General features: G+C 36.4%; 1 protein-coding gene across 1 annotated transcript in view; it reads left to right on the plus strand.

The window, feature by feature from the left end:
* Positions 1-26,801, plus strand: part of EXT2 (exostosin glycosyltransferase 2) — a 74,297-nt gene that overhangs the window by 38,673 nt on the left and 8,823 nt on the right. The window contains exons 8-10 of the mRNA XM_032226331.1: positions 9,394-9,525; positions 17,977-18,166; positions 22,819-22,985. Coding sequence (XP_032082222.1) covers positions 9,394-9,525; positions 17,977-18,166; positions 22,819-22,985 — 489 coding nt within the window. The remainder of the gene's footprint in view (positions 1-9,393; positions 9,526-17,976; positions 18,167-22,818; positions 22,986-26,801) is intronic.

The raw sequence follows: 26,801 nt of genomic DNA on the forward strand, positions 1-26,801 counted from the left end.
ACCTGACATAACAATAATTAAAAAGAAAAAAGTATGGTTCATTGACATTGCAATACCTGGAGATGTACGAATTGAAGATAAACAGCAAGAAAAAATCACAAAGTACCAAGATTTGCAAATTGAAGTTGAGCGACTGTGGAAAAAGAAATTGCTTATTGTCCCGATTGTAATTGGAGCCCTTGGAGCAATACCTAAAGGGCTACCTTGCTATTTGAAAATTTTAAATTTATCAGATTTGAACATTCTGATTCTAAAAAAAACCACCCTACTTGGAACAGCTTATATCCTCCGATGTTACCTTAACAGTTCCTAGGTCCTTGGTTAGGACTCGAGCTGTTGAGCTACCAACCAGCCCCAAAGGCTGTGAATCTCACCAAAGATTAACATAATAATAATAATAATAATAATAATAATAATAATAATAATAATGATCCCACTATCAGTAATCTTAAAAAAAATGAAATTAGGCTACCAAACAGCCAAAAAAGCTGAAAAAATTTCGCATTTACTATATATGGATGATTTGAAACTCTATGGAAAGTCAGAAATAGAAATCCAATCATTGACAAATACAGTCCGAGTATTCAGCACCGATATTTCAATGCAGTTTGGCATGGAAAAATGCGCCACTGTATCCATAAAAAGGGGCAAAATCACTGCATCTGAGGGAATTGAAATGCCCAATGGCCAACTAATTAAATGCAAAGAAAATGAAGCCTACAAATACTTAGGCATTCTGCAGTTGGATAACATCAAGCATGGAGAAGTAAAAACTATTGTCAGACGAGAGTACACCAACAGAGTTAGGAAAATTTTGAAATCTAAATTGAATGGTGGAAATACAATCAAGGCCATAAATACCTGGGCAATACCAGTTATAAGATACACAGCTGGCATAGTTAGCTGGACACAAGCTGATTTGGACCTTTTGGACCGAAAAACCAGGAAACTAATGACAATGCACTACAGTTTACATCCACGTGGTGATACTGATAGACTATACCTGCCACGAAAATCAGGTGGCAGAGGATTATTACAAGTGAAGCAAACAGTTGAAGAAGAAAAACATGCACTGGCTGATTATTTAAAAGAAAGTCAAGAACATCTATTAATCGAAGTAAAGAACAAAAATCTACTGAAGGCCCAACAGACAAAACAAGAATACAGAAAAGATGTGATAAAATCAAGAATGGAGAGTTGGCAGAACAAAGCACTGCATGGTCAATTTCTGGAAAAAATAAAAGATAAAGTGGACAGGGAACAAACTTGGTTATGGTTAAAAACAGGTACATTAAAGAAAGAAACAGAGTCACTAATCCTGGCTGCGCAAGAACAAGCTATCCGCACAAATGCCATTAAGGCCAAAATCGAAAAATCCTCTGATGATGCCAAATGCAGACTTTGCAAAGAAGCTGACGAAACTGTTGATCACATACTCAGCTGCTGTAAAAAAATCGCGCAGACTGATTATAAATTGCGGCACAATTCAGTAGCACAAATGATCCATTGGAATTTGTGCAAAAATTATAATATTAAAACAGCAACAAACTGGTGGGAACATCAGCCTGAAAGAGTCACAGAAAATCAGATGGTCAAGATCTTGTGGGATTTCCGTATACAAACCGACAAAATACTGGCGCATAATACACCAGACATCACACTGGTTGAGAAAAATAGGGTCACAATCATAGACATCGCAATACCAGGTGATAGCAGGGTCGCCGAGAAGGAACATGAAAAAATCGCAAGATACCAGGACTTAAAAATCGAAATTCAACGACTATGGCACAAACCAGCAGTGGTAATTCCAGTGGTAATTGGCACACTGGGTGCTATTCCAAAAGCACTGGAATTACATTTAAAACAGTTAAAAATTGACAAAATCACCATCAGTCAAATGCAAAAAGCCGCACTGCTTGGATCTGCACGCATATTACGAAAATACGTTACGACGTCCTAGGCCCCTGGGTGGGGCCCGACTAGTAACCAATGCCAAATCCGGCGAAACAACTGGCCGCTGTGATACAATTGTATAATAATAATAATATAGTGCAGATGAAAACCGTGCCATAATGGCCTGTTACTACAACTCAGAGCCAGAAAAAAGAGGCTATTTAAAGCGAATGTATGAATTATGGAAACAACAATATCCAGATTCAAATGTTAGTGAACAACGAGTAGCAGATCAAAGGCGATTTATTATACGGAATAAAGTGTTTAGTGAAGTTGAACATGAGGAAATTCAGGCAAATTGCAAAACCCCAAAAACAATATCACAAGCGGAAATAACTGATATTCAAGACACAACTAAAGACATTATAGTAGAACTCCCAGAAGAAGCTTTCGGGGTGGAAATAACATCACCACCACTAGAACCAGTTATCACTGAACCAACTGATGAACTAACTCAAAAACAAAAAGAATTGAAGGATAAGATCATGGAGCATTTTCTGCTGAAAGAGGAAAGGCAACGTTTACCATCACTAAAAACTGTGCCTAAGAAAATTTTGGCCCCTATCATGAAAATAGTTAATGCAGTGTTTTCAACAATTGAACCGGGATCCATCTTGGAAACAAACCAGTTAATGTACAGCGCAGCTGTAATAGTCACTAATGAACTAGGCATTAAAATTAAAGTACCTAGTCACACAACAGAAAAATCATCAAAGCCAAAGTGGAAAATCCGTTTAGAACAAAAAATAAAAAAATTAAGGGCAGATGCTAGTAACTTAAAGAACATGCATGAGCAACGGCTTAAAAACAACGAAATCATAGATCGGCTAATCAGAAGATATAGATTGGATACAAGAAACATCAATGAAGCTGTAGAGATTGTAAAACAGCAGATAACAGCAACAGCTAGAAAAATTGAAAGATATGAGGCACGAATCATCCAATATAAACAAAATCAGCAATTTCGATCAGACCAACGGCGTTTTTATCAAAGTCTTAATGTGAATGGTGACACCAAAAGTGAAAAACCAGAAAAACAGGCCACAGTTGAATTCTGGAAAGAATTGTGGGAAAATGCAAAGGACTACAACAAGGAAGCAAAGTGGATACATGACTTTGAGAAAAGCATTGGCAACAAACAAATGCAAGTATTAGAAATAACAACTGAGATGGTCAAAAATCAAGTTAAAAAGGTAAAGAATTGGACATCACCTGGAAAGGACCAATTACATGGTTTCTGGCTCAAATATCTGACCAGTTTACATGCAATATTGGCCAGGCAACTGAATGAAATTTTACAAAAGGGCCAAATTGATGAATGGTTGACAACTGGAAAAACATACTTGATTCAGAAAGATGCAACTAAAGGAACAACACCTGAAAACTACAGACCAATAACATGCTTGCCAACAACCTTCAAATTACTCACATTACTTACTTATTGCAGATAACATGATGGATTATTTGGAAACAAACAACATCTTGCCAGTAGAGCAAAAAGGCAACAAAAGAAGGAGCAGGGGCACAAAAGATCAGCTCCTAATTGATAAAATGATATTAGAAAATTGTAAGAACAGAAAAACGAACTTGAATATGGTCTGGATTGATTACAAAAAGGCATTTGACTCACTGCCACATAGTTGGATCATAAAATGCTTAGAAACAACTGGCATTAGCAAAAATATTACATCCTTTACTGAAAAGGTGATGAAACAATGGAGAACTGAGTTGGCAATAGGGAATAAGATCTACGGAATGGTTAATATCAAGCGAGGAATTTTCCAGGGTGATTCACTTTCACCTCTTCTCTTCATCATTGCAATGATCCCACTATCAGTAATCTTAAAAAAAATGAAATTAGGCTACCAAACAGCCAAAGAAGCTGAAAAAATTTCACATTTACTATATATGGATGATTTGAAACTCTATGGAAAGTCAGAAATAGAAATCCAATCATTGACAAACACAGTCTGAGTATTCAGCACCGATATTTCAATGCAGTTTGGCATTGAAAAATGCGCCACTGTATCCATAAAAAGGGGCAAAATCACTGCATGTGAGGGAATTGAAATGCCCAATGGCCAACTAATTAAATGCAACGAAAATGAAGCCTACAAATACTTAGGCATTCTGCAGTTGGATAACATACGTTACAACGTCCTAGGCCCCTGGGTGGGGCCCGACTAGTAACCAATACCAAATCCGGCAAAACAACTGGCCGCTGTGATACAATTGTATAATAATAACAACAACAACAACAATAACAAACAGACAAAATACTGGCGCATAATACACCAGACATCACACTGGTTGAGAAAAATAAGGTCAGAATCATAGACATCGCAATACCAGGTGATAGCAGGGTCGCTGAGAAGGAACATGAAAAAATCGCAAAATACCAGGACTTAAAAATTGAAATTCAACGACTATGGCACAAACCAGCAGTGGTAATTCCAGTGGTAATTGGCACACTGGGTGCTATTCCAAAAGCACTGGAATTACATTTAAAACCATTAAAAATTAACAAAATCACCATCAGTCAAATGCAAAAAGCCGCACTGCTTGGATCTGCACACATATTACAAAAATACGTTACAACGTCCTAGGCCCCTGGGTGGGGCCCGACTAGTAACCAATGCCAAATCCGGCGAAACAACTGGCCACTGTGATACAATTGTATAATAATAATAATAATAATAATGGTGGTACTGTAAAATAGAAAAGATCATAGAAAATGAAGAAGTTAAATTGCTCTGGGACTTCGTAATCCAGACAGATAGGCACCTGCTGCATAACACCCTGGACTTAACAGTTGTCGATAAGAAAGACAAAAAAGTCTGGATAGTGGATGTGGCTGTGCCTGGAGACAGCGATAGAAGAGAAAGAACTGGAGAAAATAACAAAATACAAAGACCTACAAAGAGAAGTAGACTATGGCAAAAGCAAGCAAGGGTAATACTAACAGTAATAGGTGCCTTGGGTGCAGTCCCAAAGCAACTGGAGCACCACTTGAACACCATCGGCATTGACAAATTTGCCACCAGTCAATTGCAGAAGGCTGCTTTACTTGGAACTGCTTCCATCCTGCAACGATATCTGTAACACCATCAAAAATTCCAGATTTGCCTTACAAGGTCCTTGGTAAGGACTTGATAGGTAGGCAAAAATGCCAAACCCAGTCTGAACATCTGTCTGACTGTGCGATGAATAATAACAACAATAACAACAACACAGTCAGAAGCAGAAGCAGCAACAACACAGTCAGCCAGATGTTCAGACTGGGTTTGGCATCTCTGTCCACCTATTGAGTGCTTACCAAGGAGCTGGGATAGGCAAATCTGGATGTTTGACGGTGTTACAGATATTGTTGCAGGATGGGCTCTGTTCCAAGTAAAGCCTTCTGCAATTGACTGATGGTGAGTTTGTCAATGCCAATGGTGTTCAAGTGGTATTCCAGTTGTTTTGGGATTGCACCCATGGCATCTATTACTATTGGTACTACCCATGCTTCCTTTGCCACAGTCGTTCTATCATTATCATCATTAATTGCTTTATCATAGAGAATAAAATACAAAACAGTAAAACAAACAAACGAAATGAAACAAAAAAAACCCATACGTTCATTACTCCTCAATATTTTCTATTTCTATAGTACGTATGTAGTGTTTATATGATTAAGAAAGCACAAGCATTGGGCAAAGAGAAGATGGGCCCTTTATATTATCACCAGGAAATCCCTCAGAAGAAAGATGATATATTCTTTTATTTTTCAGGTGTACATTCTTATTCTTTTACGTCTTAAATTTGCGAATGACTTTATGTCCTTACATAAATATATGGATCAGTCTTAACATTGCTGTATGCCTAAGCAAATACAACTGGTCAATATTATATAATGCCTATTTATTGTTATCCATTTGAATAAAAATGCAAAAAGTAGAAAACAGAGTTTGTTGATTTTTAGTGAAATTCATGTAATAAAGCATTTTATTTTTCCTTCTTAATGTCACCACTGGGAGTCATATTAGTGAACAAGATGTATTTCAGCAATCCATGGAGAAGCCATAGAAAGTGGTCCCGTATGACAAATATTAGAAAGGTCATACAATGATTTTGAACTAAGAACTTTGTGGTCTTTGTAAATTTGAAACGGAAAAAGAAATGAAAATAATAGACTTTGCTTTCTACATCCAATTAATGTTAAGATCAGATGATCTATATTAAATACATTGCAATAATGAATTCTGTACTAGAGTAAGCTTGGTATGTAAACTTGTCAAATATTGGCAACAGTACTGTTTAATATACTTAAAATTGAAAGGCCTTAAGAATAGTTTTAATGCCCAGTTGTTGTTCAACTTTATTCACATGAAAATGCGATGAGCAACATCTGGCCATTAGAATCATGTGAAAAGAAGACTGGTAGATTTTTTTAAAAAAATAATTTATTTAGGGGACTGTTGTGTTAAATTCTTTACAGAAGTGGTATATTTGGTTGGTTTCGAAGCTGAGAATAATTTTTTTCTTTTAGATACATCTGTGTAGAAGGAAGTATTGGGCTCTTCTTTGTATTTATGTTTAAAGTCAATAATAGAGAGCTTTATCTTTCATCATGTATCTGGTCTAATTATTTCAAAGTAGTCAATTTAAACATTTAATTGATTCCAAAGCCTGCATAGACAAACTAAAAAGTCATCCAAAAATATTAATCTGGAAGATTTATACTCAGCACACCTAATTCAAGTTTGAGAATGTATTTAATAGTATTTAGATTGTTTAAATATTGGGTACTAACATGCTGTTAATGGCAGAAGGGAAGTTGATAATTTCATGGCTAGAAAAATAAGAAGCAAAAGTTTAAATTCAGCACGTTCTTTGCAAGACCTGAAACTTAAATTAAACGCAAAACTAATTTAAAAAATTGGACGAAGTGTAATTCTGCTAGAACTACCTGAGCTAAAGGTAATAAAATATATACAAGTACTCTGTAACTTATTTTAAAAAACAAAGCTTTAAAAACAATGTCTGTCAACATGAAAATAGCAATACTTCAAGGCCTCATAAACTGTGTGAAGTGTGTCACTCTGGAAACACTTGACTCTTGCAGTGGGGCAAAATGTTACAACACCATGGCGCCTGACATTTTAGCTTAGTCAGTTAACTTTACTGCCCTTTCACAAGGCCATCGTCTTCTTTTCTCTTAACATTTTATTTTCTTCCCAGTTAGAAGTTGTAAGTGATTAAAGGAAAAACAAAGATTTTTCCAAACTAAACATAGCTTCCATGTGCTTAATGTTTCTATTTAATTTTGCTGTTTTTTGCAACTTAATATTTGCTGATTTAGATTTGCTAACTTGAACATCTGTCATTGGTGCAATATGGCGTATTCATGTATTTTGGAGATACACTGTGGTATAACCTGATGCTCCTTATTCTGAAATGAAATACTTGTAATAGATTTTGCATATAGTTAAAGAATGTAACAATTTGCCTCAATAAATGTCACATTAAGTAGATAGGTTTCTGCTGATGCTTCTTTCAGTGAGAAATGTTTTGGTCTGACAGTCTATAGGTTTGCATAGCCTCTTAGAATACCTTGTCACTGTCCAATATTAACATACAGTTCATTGTTTATGTCAATATAGTATGAAATAGCAAACTTCATCAGTAAAGGAGAATATTTGTAGCTCAGTGTTGAAATGTTACCTAGTGAGGATAACATCTGCAAGAAAACAAGCAGGTTCAGAGAGCACCAAGACCACCTCATATCAAACTTCAATGGGCGGAATATTCATTAACAGCTCCTGCTTTATTAGAATCTGAAAGCAGTGCTGACAGCTAATATTTAGGCTGCTATCCTGCTTCCAAAACTGTTCAACATCTCCACAAAACTACCTGGGGAAACTATTTGGCGCTTAAGAGATGATTCCATTAATATCAGCCAAGCTAAACATGCTATGCTGCTTGCCTTAATTTGGAAAACACAAAGAGATTCAAGTTCAGAAGCAGCCTGGAACTGTTTATCTGCTTTTCCTGGGAGAGGGTGAACTTATAAGAATAGACTAATTTATCATTAGTGACAAATTGTCATTAGTATACAAATAGCACCCAGCTCCTCCAGTGCTTTTAAGTAACTATGGAAAAACTTTAGTATTAAATAGAGTCTCAAGAGACACCATAAAATAGTTTCACTATTTTAAGAATCACTTCCTTTAAACAAGGAAGTTTCCTGTTTTATATAAAGTGTGACTAGCAGTTATAAATTAGAATGGGACAGTTCCAGAGGACAATTGACCACTCCATGCAGTTTGTCCAAATCTATGGATATCTTAAACTAATATTGATCCTAGTTATGTAAGAGAAAGTTTAGATACCCCTACTTATAGTTGAATTAAAGATCGCATCCAGAGATTTTAACCCCCCTCTTCCAATTTGTACTTTGTAAGCATTATAACATGCTTCTGAAAGTTTTGTAATAAAACCACTGATTGTATCAACCACTTTTTCTGCGCCCATTCAAAATTGCAGCAGTGCTGAAAAGGAGGCATACAACTGTCTCTCAAAGTTGCAGGTGTCTCAATGTCCTCACAGTCATGTCACAATTCTTGCACTTGGCATTAATGATAGTTGTAGTGTCCAACAGTTATGCGATTGCCAGTTGTGACCTTGATAGATGGCTTCCAGAAGCAAAGTAAGTTGGGAAGCTAGTTGCAAATTGTGGACATATGACATCATACTTAATCACCATGGGAGATTCACTTAATGACCCCCAACCGGAACTGATGAAGTGGTGTTGTAAATTGGACACATTTCATATTATGACCATGTTACTTAGCAATGGAGTTGCCAGTCCCAACATCAGTCACTAAATAAGGACTACCTGTATACATAGAAGAGATGAAGGATAAGTCAATCCCCTTATAATACAAGACAAGATGGAACAGATTAATCCAAAAGAAACTTTACAAGATGTTTCTCAAACCTTAGCAATTGTGGATCAATAAAGTCTGCTTGTGGTGCTTCATACCTTACACCTAAAATAATAAGCTGTTATACCTACAAATTAAGATTTCTGAACTTATTCTGATGCATTTTTGAAATGAACATGGTATACGGTTGCTTCTATAATGTGTCAACATATTGATTATAAGTTGTTATTGCATCTTGAATTATATGAGTTAGGCAGTATAAATATGTTGAAATAAACTACTAAACTAATTGAATGATAATTGAGATTTTAGATTGTTTACTTTTTTATCTTTAATGTGGCTATTGTGACTAAATCTAGTTTGATTTCAAACAAATTGAGCTTAATAACAGTAGCTTAGATTGAAACATGGAAATATTAATAGGTTATATGCATGTCAGCCGTATACAAATGATTAATATTTGCTATCTGGGAAACAACCAAAGTGACATAATATCAATTATTCTTTGCAGGCAAGGTGGTTCTGGGAAGCTTACTTTCAATCAATGAAAGCTATTGCTATGGCAACTCTTAAGATTATCAATGACCGGATCTATCCATATGCTGCGACATCATATGAAGAATGGAATGATCCCCCAGAAATTGTAAGTGAGATTATTTATTTATTAATTTTAATATGCTCAACCTCTCTATAACAAAAACTTCTAGAATAAATATTTTGTTTTTTATATTATGATGTTCAACATGAAAAACATGAATTAATCTTGAATTGAGTTTTAGTTTCCTAAAGGTTAGTGTAATACCTTGTTATGTTCATCTTTCCCCTGACTTATAATTTTAATTGTTTTTGTTGTTGTTGTTATATAGAGGCATGACAGAAAATTAGATTCTTGAAAGTAAACTCGGTTTGCCTAGAAATACAAGCAGTAGGCAGTATGTATTGTCATCAGTAGAAAATCAACTTTCCTCTTTTACAAATTTTTCAAACAAGCAAACAATAGTACTCTAAAAAAATCTGAACATATATTTGGAAATGGGCTTCTAAAATGGAAGTCGCGGAATCTTTTTGAGTTCAAACATTTTAAATAAGTAATGTTGAGAATGGGATGGCAAAGCTCTATTTATATAATCTGCTTTTATTGTCTGTTGATCTGATAATTCAAGTCCATTGGCATTTCTCAATCATTAATAATTCTACTGATATTCAATTAGTTGGTCTGCAAAATACAATGTCACATTTTCAATATGAAGTTAGAACCAGCTATCTTATCAGACATTATCTAGCTTCTAGGTGCTTTCTTTTCTCTTCAAAAATTGCTTTTCCAAGCCTTCATCTGAAAAATCTTTTAATATACCTAGGAGTTAAGGTAGAATGAGAAATAATTGCAGGGAGGTAATGAGACCATGAAACACAGCATATATTTTAAATAAAAATGTTTCATTCCATTTTTTCTTTGCAAGAGATAGTTAGGGTTTTCACCAGTATTAAAATGGTAGGATTAGTATTAGTGTATTTTATTCTCCATGACACCCCCCCCATCTCTATATATAGATAGATAGAAAGAGAGAGAGAAAGCGATAAAATGAGTGTATAATTTATTAAATTAAGACAATGTAATCATTTGTCAGATATATAAAAACCAGTTTTTATTTAACTGTAATTTAACTAGAACAATAGAAACAATATTATTTATTTATATGTGATTTGGCTAATAATCAGTATCCTGGTAGATTGAAGCACTGATGTGATATTAGTATTATCACCGTTAAATAAATCAGAACTTTTAAAACATAAACTTGCAGGATCCAATCTGAGTTTGTCACCAGAGCCTATGGTTATTCTTTCAAACCTTCAGGCTTGGAATGTCAGTTTTTTTCATCCTTAGGAAATTTTATATTATGAGCTAATATACAGAATGTGTAACTCAATGTTATGGATAATTTTTAGTAGAATAAATTTTAGTTTATGCCCCATCATTTAATAATCATCTGGAGAATCACTGCATTTAATGAACTTAAATTTGTACATTGTTGTCATAAAGAAAACTGCTGCAAGACAGAAAAATGAACCCCTGCTAAATAAAAATATATTAAGTTGTGTAAAATTGAATTGTGTCAAGTATTGGAGTATAGCACAAAATGATCAAAGTACATAATAACATGGTTTTGTTACTGGAGCTAGACTGTTCTGTCTGAGTCCACAGGTAAATACTTCCTAAGAAGGTGAATCAGATTATCAGGGGACCTCAGGGACCACAAAAATCATATTTTTAAATCCTGCACTAATATGAATCCAGCACGCCGTTCGCTGAACCACCTGGACTCCCACTGATGGGATGGGGTGTTTCAGGCACTTAGCTTGGCCACCTGTTTTTGCAACCTTAAACAATCAAAGAGCCATTTGGACCCGTTTGCCACAGAAAACAAAATACCCGGAGCCACAAAACCTGGGTGGGCATGGCCAACTCGACATCACTCACTCCCATCCAGTCACATTCCCCCCCCCCAGCCATGCCTCCCCATGTTTTGTGGCTCCTGGTATTTTCTTTTCTATGGGAAACAGGTATTTCTCTCTCTCTCATCACTGTTTGTCTCTCTCTCTCTCTAATATATATATGTGTGTGTGTGTGTGTGTGTGTGTGTGTGTGTATGTGTATATGTATATGTATATATGTATATACACACACATATACATATACATATACATATACATATACATATACATATACATATACATATACATATACATATACATATACATATACATATACATATACATATACATATACATATACATATACATATATATATATATATATATATATATATATATATATATATATATATAATTCTGATTCTCCGGTGCTCTCGGGATCTCGCAGGTGCTTCTTCTGGCCTTTGTTGGTGCTTTGTTTGCTCAGGGAGATGCACAACCTGCTCTGTGCCCTAAGATACTCGCCTGACCCGGCAGTGGCCAATGCTCCTTGTCATAATGGGCTCCAAGAGGAGAAGGGGACGCTGTCTCTCCTATTGTGAAGCACACTAAATTTAACTATGCTGCACAAGGTGCTGCGAGAACAGTAGGCAGGCCATGGTGTCGCCACCGTGGTGGCGGAGAGAAATGGCTTTAACACTGAGACACTCGGGCCAGTGTCTCAGGGCAGAGAGGAACTTGTGCATCTCCCCGAGCAGCCGAGGTGCATGCAACACAAACAAGGGCTGGAAGAAGTGCCTGCAAGACTCAGCAAGAGATAAAGCAAATACAGGGGTGCGTCGCTTCTGCTGTGGAATATGGAGCGAGTCTCCATCTCCCCATTACCTTTTTAGGCCAGGCGAGGAGTGACTGGGAGGAGAGGGTGAAAGGCGGGGCCAGCCACTGGTGGGTTCAGCGAACAGTGAGCCATAGCAGGGAGACGAAAGAGCTGCGGGTTGCCAACACCCATTGTTTCGGTCCGCTGTACCACTACCACCCTTGCCACAACAACACCATAACCTCATTCTGGCCGGCGAGGGCCGTGCTACTCCTTGAATGTTTCACCCCCTGCAAAGTTTCATGTTGCAAATACCACCCTCTAGGGCGGAGATTTTCAGCCCCACCATGAGCTGCCTCGCCAGTCCCATACTCCAGAGCTCTAGTCACAGGACTGGCCAATTGGTCATCCCCGAGCACTCTTCAACTTGGATTCATTGTGGACCACCAAAAAATTTTCACGGACCACTAGTGATCCACAGACTACCAGTTGGTGACCGCTGCTTTAGAGCTTATTAAAATATATGACAATTGAATCAATTGTTTTCTAAAATGGCAAACTTTAGATATTAGCAAACAGAAGAATTGAAGCAAGTTAAAGTTGTCAATGTTTCATGATCAGTTGTGGATAAGAAACATGATAAATGTTTACTTGAAACATCCAATGAAAGAATAGCATTTGTAATCATCATGTATAAATTAAAATTTTCTTATTGGTCACTTAATTTTGTTATGCTATTTTTGTCTTTTTTCCCTTAAAATTCTAATCAGATGTACAATCTGTAGATTGCTAGTGAAATCTGGATTGAAGGAAACTATTTTGCAATGTACAACATAAAAATTGGCCGTAACTGCATGGGCAGGCAAGAGCAAATCTAAATAAGACTTCTGACTTTGTTCTACTGTTCCTATTTTTAACCTTTTTTAAATGTGCACTGAATGTTCCTTGAGGTCAGTGTTGACTCCTGGCAACTGCCTGGACTAATCCCTTCAATTTTCTTGACAAGATTTTTGGAAGGAGTTTGCCATTATCTTCTTCCTAGGATGTCTTACCTAATATCAGCCAGATGGCTTGATGCCTAATGTGGGACTAGAACTCACAGTCAATGCAGTTTCTATTCTGGTGTCTTAAACACTACAACAAAGTGACTGACTGTCTTTTAACTTTTAGTTTCTTTTTTAAATTTTCCTGTGCCTCCTATTTCTCTTCATATACCTCTCTCATCCTTTCTTCATTTTCTGGTACATTCATTTTTCCCACTTCATCTCTGCTAGCTGGTCCAGATTTTATATTCTTTTGACACCAACATCCCCTAACTCAATGATCTTTAGATGTGCTAGGATTGCAACTACAAGAATTCCCATTGTTCAATAATTCTGGTTCATAATTTTGGATTTGCAGTGCTTTCACATCGGACATGTGATTTTGATACATGAAGTACAAGCGGTACAGACAGTCTTGAATTATGACCACTCATTAAGTTATTATTCAAAGTTACAATGTGTTGAATTAGGACCAGCACTCCATGGTCATGTGATTGTGACTCAGGAACTTGGCAACCAGCTCATACTTACATGATCAATATTTGTGATCTTCCCTGCTGGCTTCCCACAAACAAAATCAGTTCCCTCCCGCCGTATCATGCACGCAACCACATTGTGTAGTGCTTGCCATGGCACCCACTCAACCCTCTGGGACTCCCGCCTCTTCCCACTTAACAACTTGCATAGTTCTGGGGTTACAATGGCAATTGGGTTTGCCAGGATTGATATCATGCTTTACAACCACATCACTTAGTGATGCAGTGATCTGGGCCCAATTGCCATTGAAACCCAAGGACTTAAGTTGATAGTTAAAATGATGACTTTTAAGAAGAAGATGGCCAGTAATAAACTCCAACGGGTCTTTTTAATTGTATAAGATTTTATTTTACCTGTGATATTTCTGTTATGTATCAGGCAATTTCCACATTAGGATCATTATTTATCATTGTGGTAAACTTAAATACTTCAATTATTATGGTTAATCTGTTTATATCAGAAAAATTACATTGGTATTTTCCAAAGAAATTAGCTTATTATATGCCACATTATAGTCCTACATGATTCTTGTTTTCTTTTTTCTTGCTGATAGGCTTTTCTCTTTTCCTTGAATCAGCTCCAATCTTTTATTTTTCAGAAAGGAAATAGTACTAATTCCCTTACTGGTGTTTAAATAGATTCAGTTTGCCTGCAGTTAAAAGAGAAAAAATAAGTTTCATCAGATCTTAAACAAACTAAATTATAGCTAAACGGCAAATTTATGGAAATGTGCCATAGGTTGTTTCTTGTGGAGCTGTACCTTTTTCTTTTAATTTCATCCACCCTCAAAAAAAAAAATCAGATTTCTCAGCCTCATGTTCTGATTCTAGAGCTTTGGCTTCCTTTGCTGTTGGCAGAAAAGAGATACTATCAAACAGGCAGGAATGTGAGATCATTTTTGCAGGGTTGACACTTGCAACTTGTTATGGCTTATGCACAAACTGATTCACAATAAGAGGTCTATCAGTCTTCAGTTACTGCGGCTCATGTAATGAATATCAGCCAGCTGATGGGGGAATGGGATAGGATTGCCTCAGCCATAGCTGAGTGTCAGCACTTTGTCAAAGAAAGTGATGGATGATTACATCATGAACGCCATTTGCTTTAGTGGGAAAGTTAGATGAACATTCAATTGGGTCTCTTCAAGGACTGGATATCCGCAAAACAAATGGTAGCTGTCACATTTCCATTTCTGCGAAGAACTATCTTTATGTCACCATCAATTTCATGCCCTGTTTCTATAATAGTGATTTAATTAGGCTTCTGTTGAGATAATCACCTGCATTGTTTGCCTTCCTTCAACAGAAGTTTAAAAGACCCAAGTAAATCATGGAAGTTTGAATTTGCTCAATTTCCTGCAGAAGGAGAGGTCAAGAGGTCCCAGACTGTAGACACACTTTTCAGGCAGGCAGCAGGGGGTTGGCTCTTAATGGTGCTTCTGCCGTGCCTAAATGTTCTTTTGAAATGTTATTCTCAAATAAAGGAACTTGATTTTTGAGGAGTTCACTCTTGGGTGTCACAAAGTTGAATGTATTCTTTAACTCGCCCCCCCCCCCCAAATTTCTGTAGGATTTTTTCCTTTTTTAAAATAGCTAGATGATACCACAACCCATCAAGGCCTGTGCAAAATGTATTTTTCAGTGAACATTCCTGCAAAAAAAAAGTGCCTCTCTCTCTCAAATAGTTAAAGCAGCTGTATCTTTTGCAAGGCTTGCAGAGTTGCCTTAAGAATTGGCTCCTGTTATTTCCTCGTGTTTCCTTATGAAAATGATCCAACCCAAGCAACTGTTAACATGGGTGGGGCAGTGTATTTTGAGTTCATTCTACTGCCAAATAAATAGTGGGTCTATTTAAGGAAGCTTTTGAGGTGATAGTATGACTGGATTATTTCTTTATCAGTGTGAAGTACTAGATCAGAGTTCTATTATGTTGTTTTTGTTGTTTTTTTGTTTGCAGTATCGCAGGGGTGTCACTCGCGGCCCGTGGGCGGATGTGTCATGCGCTGGCCCCGCCCCTGCCCGGTTTAGCAAAGGGGGGAAAATTCATGATACATCACGTGACACTGCGAGTTTGACACCCCTGCACTATAGCAACCTGAGATAGGCACTGCTTCGCTCCAGATGTTTTGGATTACATTTCTCATAAACTGCAGCCATCAAGGCCAGTGGTCAGGTATGATGTAATTCATAATCCAGAGCATCTGGAAGTTAGCATTAGCTTCTGCTATCTATTTTAATTGCCTTTGGCATTTTTAATTAATAGTTGATTTTATGAGGAAAGAAGAATAGAGAATTATAGAGGCTTCGAAGTTCGGCAGTTCAAGTTTGCTTATGCAAAAATTGGTTACTATAAAGCTGATGAGTGGCTTAGTTCTATTTAAAAGTACTCACCAACAATTATAAAAAAACCCATAGACTGATCTTCCTGCATCAAACAAGCCTTACTTTTAAGATATTCTTCTTAATCCTTAATCATATGTCCAGAACATCACAAATCTCTTCCTGTTTGGGAAGAAAACACTTCTGGAAATGGATAATCCAGCTTCAGTGCATCCTGTTCTAGGGATAAACCATGGACTTCTGCACACAGCTGCAATCATATGGACCACGTATCAGCATTTAAAATGAGGATCTAGTCATTTATCTTCTAAAGGAAATTGTTTTACTATGTTTGGGCAAAGCTATTTCCTCGCAACTTTTAAGGGCCAACATGCACACCTATGCCTCTGAAGGTAGCAGCATGTGTATCCTTGGCTGATCTTAGAAGCAAAGTACTTTCCGCTCTGGGTAGAATTTTGATGAAGCACCACTGGGTAATTATACAGCTTTTGGTTAGACTGAGAAATTGAAAACTCTCTTTCAATAGGGCCGCTGAAAAACAATGTAGTATAGATACAGTTACCAGGAGTCAACATCTACTGAGAGACATCTTCTCCTTGACATTTTTATTCATATTCAGCAAAATACATTGTATGTTCCTTTTCAGACTCTACTGAATTTAAAAAAGAGGGATTGCATAATTGCTGTTTCATTAAAAAAGAAACACAAGGCTTCCTGTATAGAGTATTACAGACGGGGAAAAGGAGGACTCAGAGGAAATACAAAGATTTTTACAGTATATCACTTTCCTATTGGTCTTAAGACAGATAGCACTATACTGTTCAAATCACTGCAATTTTCTAACAATACAGTTTGTATGTATTCTTCATCCTCTTCACATATGGACATTGTCATGCACTTTGGAGTATAATCCCATGTACTTTGAGGGTTTTAACATGGAATGAAATTTAAGACGATCTCATATGTTACGCAAAGAAATTTATTTGCCCAGATCTTTTAGATATATATGTTATAGTATTTTGGACAATTGTGAATTTAAAAAGTGAAAAATCTTTTTGGGCAGCGACAGTTTTCCTATTGTTTTTATTGTCCAGGTTCAGTGATTAATATAGCTGCTTTTTCTGTACTTATATTAAACTATTATTTTTGTCTTTCATCATACCAGTATAGTAACTAGGAATGGAAAGATATTCATAAATGTCTCCTGTAATTCTATGTTATTGTGCTAATGGCGTCTGTATCCTGTGTTTAGTTATATTGGCTGGCACTGAAAAATTAACCTTTAAAGTATTTGGAGATTATTCTTGATGAAGCCAAAGGACACTAAATAAGTGTCAACTTTTATGTATCTTCTTGTGTTCTTTTACTTCTTAAGTAGTTCATATTTAGAACAACGAAACAAGTCTATTTTTGTTAAGTTAATATTTTTTCTTCTATATAGGACAAAGAAAGTCTTTGCCTTTTATTGGGGCCTACTTTTTGTCAGGTTTATGAAATTGCCTATTTCATGTTCTTCCAAAATTGTGGCATCCAGCTTCTTATTGACCTAATTTTAGTTAATATACAGAGTATAGTTAATATAGCAGCCATTTTAGAAGAGAGGTGTTGGACAGAAGCCATCCAAAGTAGCTAAACTTTAAAACCCTCTAGTGTGTCTTCCACTAATCCTTTAGCATTTTCCAGCTTATTTAAATATACTTAATGGTTTGTTCATGAACTAAAATATATATAAAAAGTAATGTTTAATGGTCTCCTGCCTGTTGTAACAATAGCTGTTGAAAGACATGTTTCTTTGATTTGTTTGATTTGTTGTTTGGCTCAATTAAGATATTCATTAAAATGCTTTCCTTTGTGTCCCGGTTTTGAATTTTTTTCTATTATAATTAATCTGATTTTATTTTAATTTTCTATGTTTTATTTTCTAGAAATGGAGCAGTGTAAGCAATCCACTGTTTCTCCCATTGATCCCACCTCAGTCACAAGGCTTCACTGCTATTGTCTTGACATATGATCGTGTTGAAAGTCTCTTTCGAGTGATCACTGAAGTTTCAAAGGTTCCAAGTCTTTCCAAATTGTTAGTTGTTTGGAACAATCAAAATAAAGTTCCACCAGAAGGTAAGTCCAATACATACCTGAAAAGTTTGGTAGAATAACCAGTGTCATTGGGTCACTCCTGATCTTTGTTTGTATCATGAGTGCTTATTGTTAAAGCTTCTAAGGAACAAATGATTCTTGCTGTCTCAATTTTACCTGATAGTTGTCTTAATCAGAAGACTTTCTTGTGAATTGAGTTGAATATCTATCAGACAGTGTTCTGACTGGAACATTTTTCCAAGCCATGCTCACTGGACAGCTCTACATATAGATAAAAACCTGCCTATTTTCTGAGAATTTTGATCTTTTCTAAAGCATTGGGAGGGGGGCGGACGCACAGAACCTGCTGTCCTATTGGTTTACCATATTTTTTAGTTGCTGTTTTGTGGGGATGGAATGTTTTCTTGACGAATATTTGCCAGACGCCACATTGATTTGTTTTAGGCACCAGGCTAAAATGTTTTTATGTGTCTAGCTTCTAGCAATTGGTTTTTAAAGCCTTGTAGAATAGCTTTGTGGTGATTGCTATTTGTATTCCTGACATTTTAACAGTTATTTACTATGTTGCTGATTTCTTTCTTATATCCCCTTTGCATACTACATGTGAGTTATACAGACTTTTAAAAATATAAATAAACAACCTATAAATCCTCAGGTTTTCTCAACTAGGCTGTTTCCATATCACTGATAGGCGAAAATGATTTAAAAAAAAACCACCATCCCAAATATAGGTTGGGAAGTTGGAAGCATTTTAGTGGCTTCTTACTATGGCTTCTTTACTGCTGTATGCTTATATTTAAGTAGCTGAACTTGCAATGTGTCCACAATAACTAATAGCAACATGGTTGTTTTTAAAATAAAATTTTTACTATGTTGAAAATATTTCCCATCACGATAATTCCTAGAATAGCCATTAGTTAGCTGCTGATGAAAAATCAGAATTTGTTGGTGTGAGAAGTAATGGCTTTGAAGGTCATAGGTTTGCTTCTTACAGAGATTTGGTTATCTATAGGTATATATTTTAATAACTTTCTTATGTGACCGCCAATTACCCCCTTCATCTGAGTATTTTTAACACTTGGATAGCTTGTGGAATCTTTTGGTCTGCCATTGAAGGATTTAATTTAATTTGTTTTAATTCAAATGCATACAGTTCATTCCACCTAGCTTTTTGGTAGGACAGCAGAAGTTGACTTCACTAAGGCTTTCATTGGGTCTGTCTCTTGTAGCTCTTAATCCTTGGACTTCAAAGCCTCTACCATTTATAGCCTATTAAAGCCAGGAAGTTTCTGATGGATTAGGACAAGGAATGAGTTTGAAGTTAGTAATGCACACTGCTGTCAACGATAAGGTCTTGTTTATTTCCCTACGGTAGTATCTGCACTTTATGGCTATTTTCTTTTAATTGGTAATAGTAAAGCTGGGACTGTTAACCTGGTTGAGTATCCAAGCAGGATATCCTGGCTATTGCTATATAAGGAACATATTTCTGACTTGGAGCAAATCAGATCTGGGTTCTGTTGTTGTATTATTATTATTTTTGCTATGCATAGAAGCGATAACTTTTCTTAGCTTATTCACAGTACTATTATAAGGCTGCTGTATCTCTGTAAACAGAACACTTTCTGTGTTATTACTGCTTAATTATAATCAAGATATATAGTAAAATATATGTGCAAACTGTAGGCAAAGTAAAAAAACTAATGATAGTGTTCATTAGAATAGATGGAGAACAGTTTAAAGACATTTTGAGCCTGTTAGGTTCATGATCTTGTTTTTTTTTCTTGTAAAAAGGCATATAATCCTGGGCTTCTCAGAACTCAGGCAATTTCATATAAGTGTAAGTAGTTTTTCAGATAACCTGATTCTAAATCTTTAAATATAATCACCAAAATTCTTAAATGCAATCCAGAAAATGTACTACCATCTCATGTAGCCAGTTCAGAATAGATGTTATGTACTACTTAGATACACAAGAAATAGGCACTTGTGTTTGGTATCAAACAGAACTTCTGAATCATGTTTACAGACACTACCATATAAATCTAAACTGAGTATAATAAATACAGAAATAACTATGATTAGTTTTGCTTTTTCGACATATAGCCAAAGCTGATAGAAGTTCATCTTTGCCTCTATGATAGGACGAAATCCCAGAGAATGACCAAATTGTGCATTCAGTCAGGCCTTTCCAAGAGATATACTTCCTTCCAGTGTGGTATTTGCATGTGAATTTAGGAATATTGCAGGGGGTAAACTTAATTGTCTCTGTACTCCTTCTTAGTTTATAATTTTCTGGCCCAGAGTTTGCAGTATAATCAACTTATAATCACAATTGAGCCCAAATTTTCCATTGCTAAGTAAAACAGTTATTAAGTGAGTTTTGTCCCATTTTACGATCTTTTTTGCCCCAGTTGTTAAGTGAATCACTGCAATTAAATTAGTAACATGTTGTTAAGTGAATCTGGCTTCTCCATTGACTTTCATTGAAATTTGCAAAAGGTAATCTATATAACCCTGGATACTGCAACCATCATGAATACATGCCAGTTGCCAAACATCTGAATTTTGATCACATGACCACAGGGATGCTAAAACAATCATAAGTGTCAAATATGATCATAAGTGACTATTTTTCACTGTCCTTGTAACCTCGAACGTTTACTAAACAAATGGTTGTAGAACTACCTATATTTTTCCATTCTGATTGATATTCCTTTATATAGCAAATAGGGGAGTTTCTATTGAAAATAATATCAGTGATAGTAAATTAAATTCCATATACAAAACTTTGTCTTGAGATTGAGATCTAAGAAGGAGTCTTTACTGGGGCAGCCTTGTGGAATACCCTTTACCTTGAAATTTGGTAGTCCACTACCATGCTAGCCATCTAAAAAGCACTTAATATCTGGCTCTCCCCCCTCCCCCTCTCCAAGCACTGGCAGAGAATGACGTAGATGAGAGAATTTAAGGAAGATGTTGGAGGTATAACTTTGGTGGCACTTTTTAATTTAGTTATTTGTATCCATTCATTATTGTTTTACAAATAACTCAAGGTGGCGAACATATCCGACACATCTTCCTTCACATATTTTTCCCACAGCAGCAATCTTGTGAGGGGAGTTGGGCTGAGAGAGAGAATGACTGCCCCAGAGACACCACGTCAACTTTCATGGCTAAGGCAGGACTAGGACTTCTATTTCATAGCTTGGTGCCTTAACCACTAGACCAAACGGGTTCCTTTAATATTTATGAGTCACCTTGTAGGCGAGACAGGTAGCATATACATTTAATAAATAAATAATAAATGTTTTTAATGACTGTATGTATTATGCTATTGTTACTGATGTTTTAGTTGTTGATTGGGAACTACCCAGAGTTTGACATATATGGGCAGCTATAGAAATGTTTTAAATAAAAAATAAAATAAACCTTAAAAATTGGACTAAGACCTCACTGACAGTATTAAACATTTTTTAAAAGCAATTTTCTAGGGGCTACCTACAAAAGTAGGTGGAGTAGGAAACTGAAATGATATTTCCAAACCTTTTCACTCTGTAGATTTTACTTTTTTTGTTACCAAGCCAAAAAGCCCTCCAAATTCTTCCAAGGTAAACTTTCTTTACATAGTTTTTAAGTGTGGTTTGGAAAATGATACAGTTTTCCTAAGGAAGCTGTCTCCGGTATTATGTTTGGATGCCAACATCAGAAGTGTGTAGAACATTATATGCTTATTAAGGGTACTCTATGTACGTTATAGAACTATAATTTTCCTAGCAGCAAGCATGGATATCCTACCATGCTGTTTTTGCCAGCATTTCTTTCATGATGGAGCTTAGATTGTTCTATACATATATGTTCATATAATGGTAAGCTGTGACCTCTGCCAGCTTTACCTAAAGCTAGTTTCAGTCATTACTTAGAATGACATTCACATTTTCATATCCAAATGTGAAGTGGTATAGCAAAAAAATCTTATTTGGGGTAGGGTCTTCATGTTCCATAAATCAGTGTTAGCCCAGTATAGGATGCACCTTTTGTTGATTTGTGTTGAAGATTTTAGTCTATAAACCAGTGTTACTATGCAAGTAGTCATCAATTTGTGTGGCATGTTTTCTTGCTGCTCCCCATTCTCTCATACTCACTGAACAGATATGACTGAGACGGTACAGAACTCAAATTGAATTGAATAGGAAAATGTCCTTCATTCTTGAAGCATACTTTTAACATTTAGAAAGAGAGATTTCTAGAATAGCTTCATTCATCATCTATTGACAATCTGCTACATTACCAATGTAGGTCATATGTACCCTAAACATGAAGCCATTCTGAAATCGGAAGAACATACGTTGAAATTTCATTTTTAATGAATTGCATCTTACTCTGTGTATGACTCAATTTATGACTATCTAGAAACTTCAGTTCAAATGCTGCTGGGTTCTTCTGATGAGGATACCCTGATTATAGAACTCATGACTTATATGGGTGCAACAATCTCTTTGTTGCCATCTAGTGATTGCCCAGATTTTTGCAACTCAGACATGGTAGTCCTAGTTCTAGTCACTCCCCAGTATCAGCATTGAATAAAAGGACTTGATTTGGAGAGAGTTATGCTAATGATTTCAGCTAAACATAGGAATGCAAAGAAACTACTTCTGATTTTTATTTTGCAGAAACTGTTTGGCCTAAAGTTCGAGTTCCATTAACAGTTGTAAGAACCACAGAAAATAAACTGAGTAATCGATTCTTCCCCTATGCTGAGATTGAAACAGAGGCTGTGTTAGCCATTGATGATGATATCATCATGTTGACCTCGGATGAGCTACAGTTTGGCTATGAGGTAAGAAGGCTGCTACTTTTTTGTGGTATAAATTCATAGAACTAAATTCTGCACTCGGAGGGCCCTGCCATCTTGCACTGCACCACCTCAGCTAACCTTCAGTATCTTCTTGCTCTTGCTAGTGGTGAGACATGCCCAACTTGGTCCTTGGCAAGGCTGCTGCTGGCGACATGAAACCACCTCTGAAGGAAATCACCATGCACGATTTAGGGAAGGCAGCCTTGTGTGGCCAGCAACTGCTTTTGCAAAGGGCCAGGCTGGGCATGCTTAGTAGGCAGTGAGAGCCAGAAGATGACATGATCAGTTAAGAAGCCAGGGGCAGTGGAGGTGAGTGGACCCAGAAGGGCATGAAGAGAGGGGAAGATAGGCAGAGTGGGGAGAGTTGAAGTACTCCTGTAGTCCTAAGTGTGGGCAGGCTGCCAAATGTCTGGATTTTGATCATGTGACTGTAGGACACTAGAATGGTTGTAACTTTGGGGACCAGTCATAAGTACCTTCGTTAAGTTCTTCCATAATCTTGAAAAGTCATTGAATGAACAGTTATGGCTCAAGACAGCCTATAATAATAAGGAATTTTTCTCTACATTTATTATGCTCATATCCTTATTGTACGGCCACTATATACTGTGTTTAAGTTGCCTTTGTTTGACGCAAGTTGGTATGTCTATATTTCATCAAGCTCTCTCTGTCTTTCTCTCTCACACATTGTCTCTCTCTCACCCACACAAACTCTAGTAGCTAACTAGCTACCTAAATAATAATTTATTTTAAAAGGGAATAAGATATTTCAATGATATGGCTATTTTAAATGTACATTGATTTAATTTGAACAAGCCACTTGTACATTAAGAGAGTGTAGTAATAGGCATTGGTCTGGCTTATACTGAGAATGTTAAATTACCTTTCCAGGTATTACAATAATTTATCAACTGAATCAGTGAACTTCGGTTCCAAGCCTTGCACTTGAACTTCCGGGACCTTTTCACCTATTTTGTCTGAAGTGTGTTGTCCAGATGCTTAAATTGTGCAAATGCTTAACAATCTAGATAATCCTTGCATGAACTTGGTGCCCCTTGGCTGCAGCTTCTTCTATTTGAGTGGTGCCTCTTAGAGAAGCTGTTTTTGAAAATAATGAATTCCAGTTTATAAAAGTTTCGCTCTCTAAGGCAATAATATACAGAAAGCATTTCAAATAACTTCATAAAACAAATCTGGATAGATGCAAAATTCCAGCAATGTGATAAAAAATATCAAATGCCAATATAACAGAGAGTGTTTTTCAATAGTAGGGATAAAGTGTGCTCTCTAGAAAAGTATAAAAGAAACATGTATAAATGTACTTTCTACCTTCAATCTACAAATCAGTGACTGCAGATCAATCTTTCTCAGACCAGAATGCCTTTGACCTGTTTGACAGGTCTGAGCTGGCTGCCAGATGTTTAACTTGTCCTCAGCTGATAGTAATTTATTTATCTGTTTATATATTTCACCATGAAAGTGTCTAATGCATTTCTTAGAGGGGTTTTTTTTTTTTTTTTGCAAAGGAAATGTGTAAGAACGGTAGCAGCCTGTAATGTTACAAGGAGGATTTCTTTTTTGGGGTGGGGTGGGGTGGGGTTCTTCATTCAGGGAAAATATTTGGAATTGAATATTGGTAAAGTTCTGCCCCTCCTTATTCTCCAGACCCTATTTTAAAACATGTGGTTGAACTTTGTATCAGCACAGACATGTCTGGCTCTATCGATCAAGCTTACTTATAAAAAAGAAGAAAAGAAGGGAACGCTTTGATCTCTGTACACTTTCAGCCATAAAAATTAAAGTAACACTCAAAGTGTCAGACATTTTTTACTTGTTAAGAGTGAACTATTAGGATTCTTAATAATTTATTGCGTAGAGCAAAACTACTGAAATAAGAGCAACACAGCCTTTGTTTAAAGATGCAGAAGCATATTTATAGCTCTGTGATTTTAAGTGGAAGTTTTGCGTGATGGAAAAAGACACTTCTCAGAGTTGTGTTGATAGAAGATAATGCATTTGGCTCTTAAGCAGTTAGGACTATGCAACATTTCTGCCAATCACCAGCAATTTTTGTTTTACTTCACAAGAAGGTAAAAGGAAATGTGCAAAAAACAATGAAGCACATATTGAAATACTTACAATTTTTAAAGTAAGAGAATGAATCTAGTATTGCTGTCAACCAGGTTTTGCAGTTTGAAGTCTGGAAATTACTCTTTAAGAAAAATCTTAATGCCCTGTGTAAAACCGGTGATTGAAATGGCTTCTTTCCTGAAAGCAGTATATCAATTTATTGATCTTCGATTTGTTATCAAAATGTAACTTTGATAATTGGTGTTTTTGATGTCTATGTCCATTAATCTTTCTCCACGTCGGACATGCTAGCTTGATGCTTTGAAAAGCAAGTTCCTGCCTTTGTATACTGCCCAGGCAGCAATCCTAACTCCCAGACTGCTAGAAAGTAGGACAGGGAACAGATGCCTTCCTACCAGTTAGTGAAAGGAATTATGACCACCAAATGGCCCCAATTTTATCCTAGAGAAACTCATTCATGTGGTTGCTAAGAGTTTACATTGGTTTGATGGCACATAATCATAATTATCAAAGCCCCAATAATTCCTAGAGTAGATCAGTTTCTTATAATAAGGACTATTGCAAGACAGTCAGGGTTGAGTCAGAGATGCCCTTGGCTCTACTGGATGAAAAGTTTCTGCAATCCCTTAAGTGATACTCCTTTGCCAACTTTTCCATAGCTACTGATGACGCATTTGGCTTTTTCTTTCCTCTCTCCTTCCTTCCCTGCTTAAAACTGCTTCTGCTGAACCTGTTGCATTCTGATCTCTTTGGGGAATTAAGCTTTCTAGATTCAATGGTTTTATTACAGGTAGTCCTCAACCTACAACCACAATTGAGCCCAGAATTTTTGTTGCTAAGGGAGAAAATTGTTAAGTGTGTGTTGTCCCATTTTACGATGTTTCTTGCTACATTTGTTCAGTGAATAACTGCAGATGTTAAATCAGTAATCTGGTTGTTAAGTGAATCTGGCTTTCCCATTGACTTGGCTTGTCAGAAGGTCGCAAAAGATGGTCACATGACCCTGAGACACTGCAACCGTCATAAATATGAGCCAGTTATTAAGCATATGAATGTAAATCACATGACCATGGGGATGTTGCAACGGTCATAAGTGTGAAATGGTCATAGGTCACTTTTTTCAAATGGTCACTAAACAAACTTGTAAGTTGAGGACTACCTGTACTTTTAATATTGAAAAGGTTTTTAATGTTTTTTGTTGTATTTTTATATTATTTGTTGTTTTTGTTATTTCTTTTCTAACTTTGTCCACGGCCCTGAATCACATTTGTGAGATAGGCAGCTATATAAATTTATCAAATAAATTAGTAAATAAATACATTGCCACAGTTGTAGAGACACGTTTCCCTTTTGTACAAGAGCAGAAAATCAAAAAACAAGAGCTTGTGGATCATTGCTCTATGAAAAAACAGAGTCATTCCTAAGATACTTTCTCCAAGAACAGTATAAATCAGATAGGTGGTATCAGAGGTGGTCTTCAGCAGGTTCTGACCAGTTCTGGAGAACCAGTAGCAGAAATTTTGAGTAGTTTGGAGAACTGGTAAATATCACCGCTGACTGCCCCCTGCCCCCATCTATTCTCTGCCTCCCAGCTGATCGGGAGGGAATGGGGATTTTGCACTAACCTTTCCCTGGAGTGGGATGGGAATGGAAATTTTATAGTATCCTTCCCCTGACACACCCACCAAGCCATGTCATGCCCACAGA

Source organism: Thamnophis elegans, chromosome 1 (genome assembly GCF_009769535.1).
Source record: "Thamnophis elegans isolate rThaEle1 chromosome 1, rThaEle1.pri, whole genome shotgun sequence".
Classification (NCBI taxonomy): domain Eukaryota; kingdom Metazoa; phylum Chordata; class Lepidosauria; order Squamata; family Colubridae; genus Thamnophis; species Thamnophis elegans.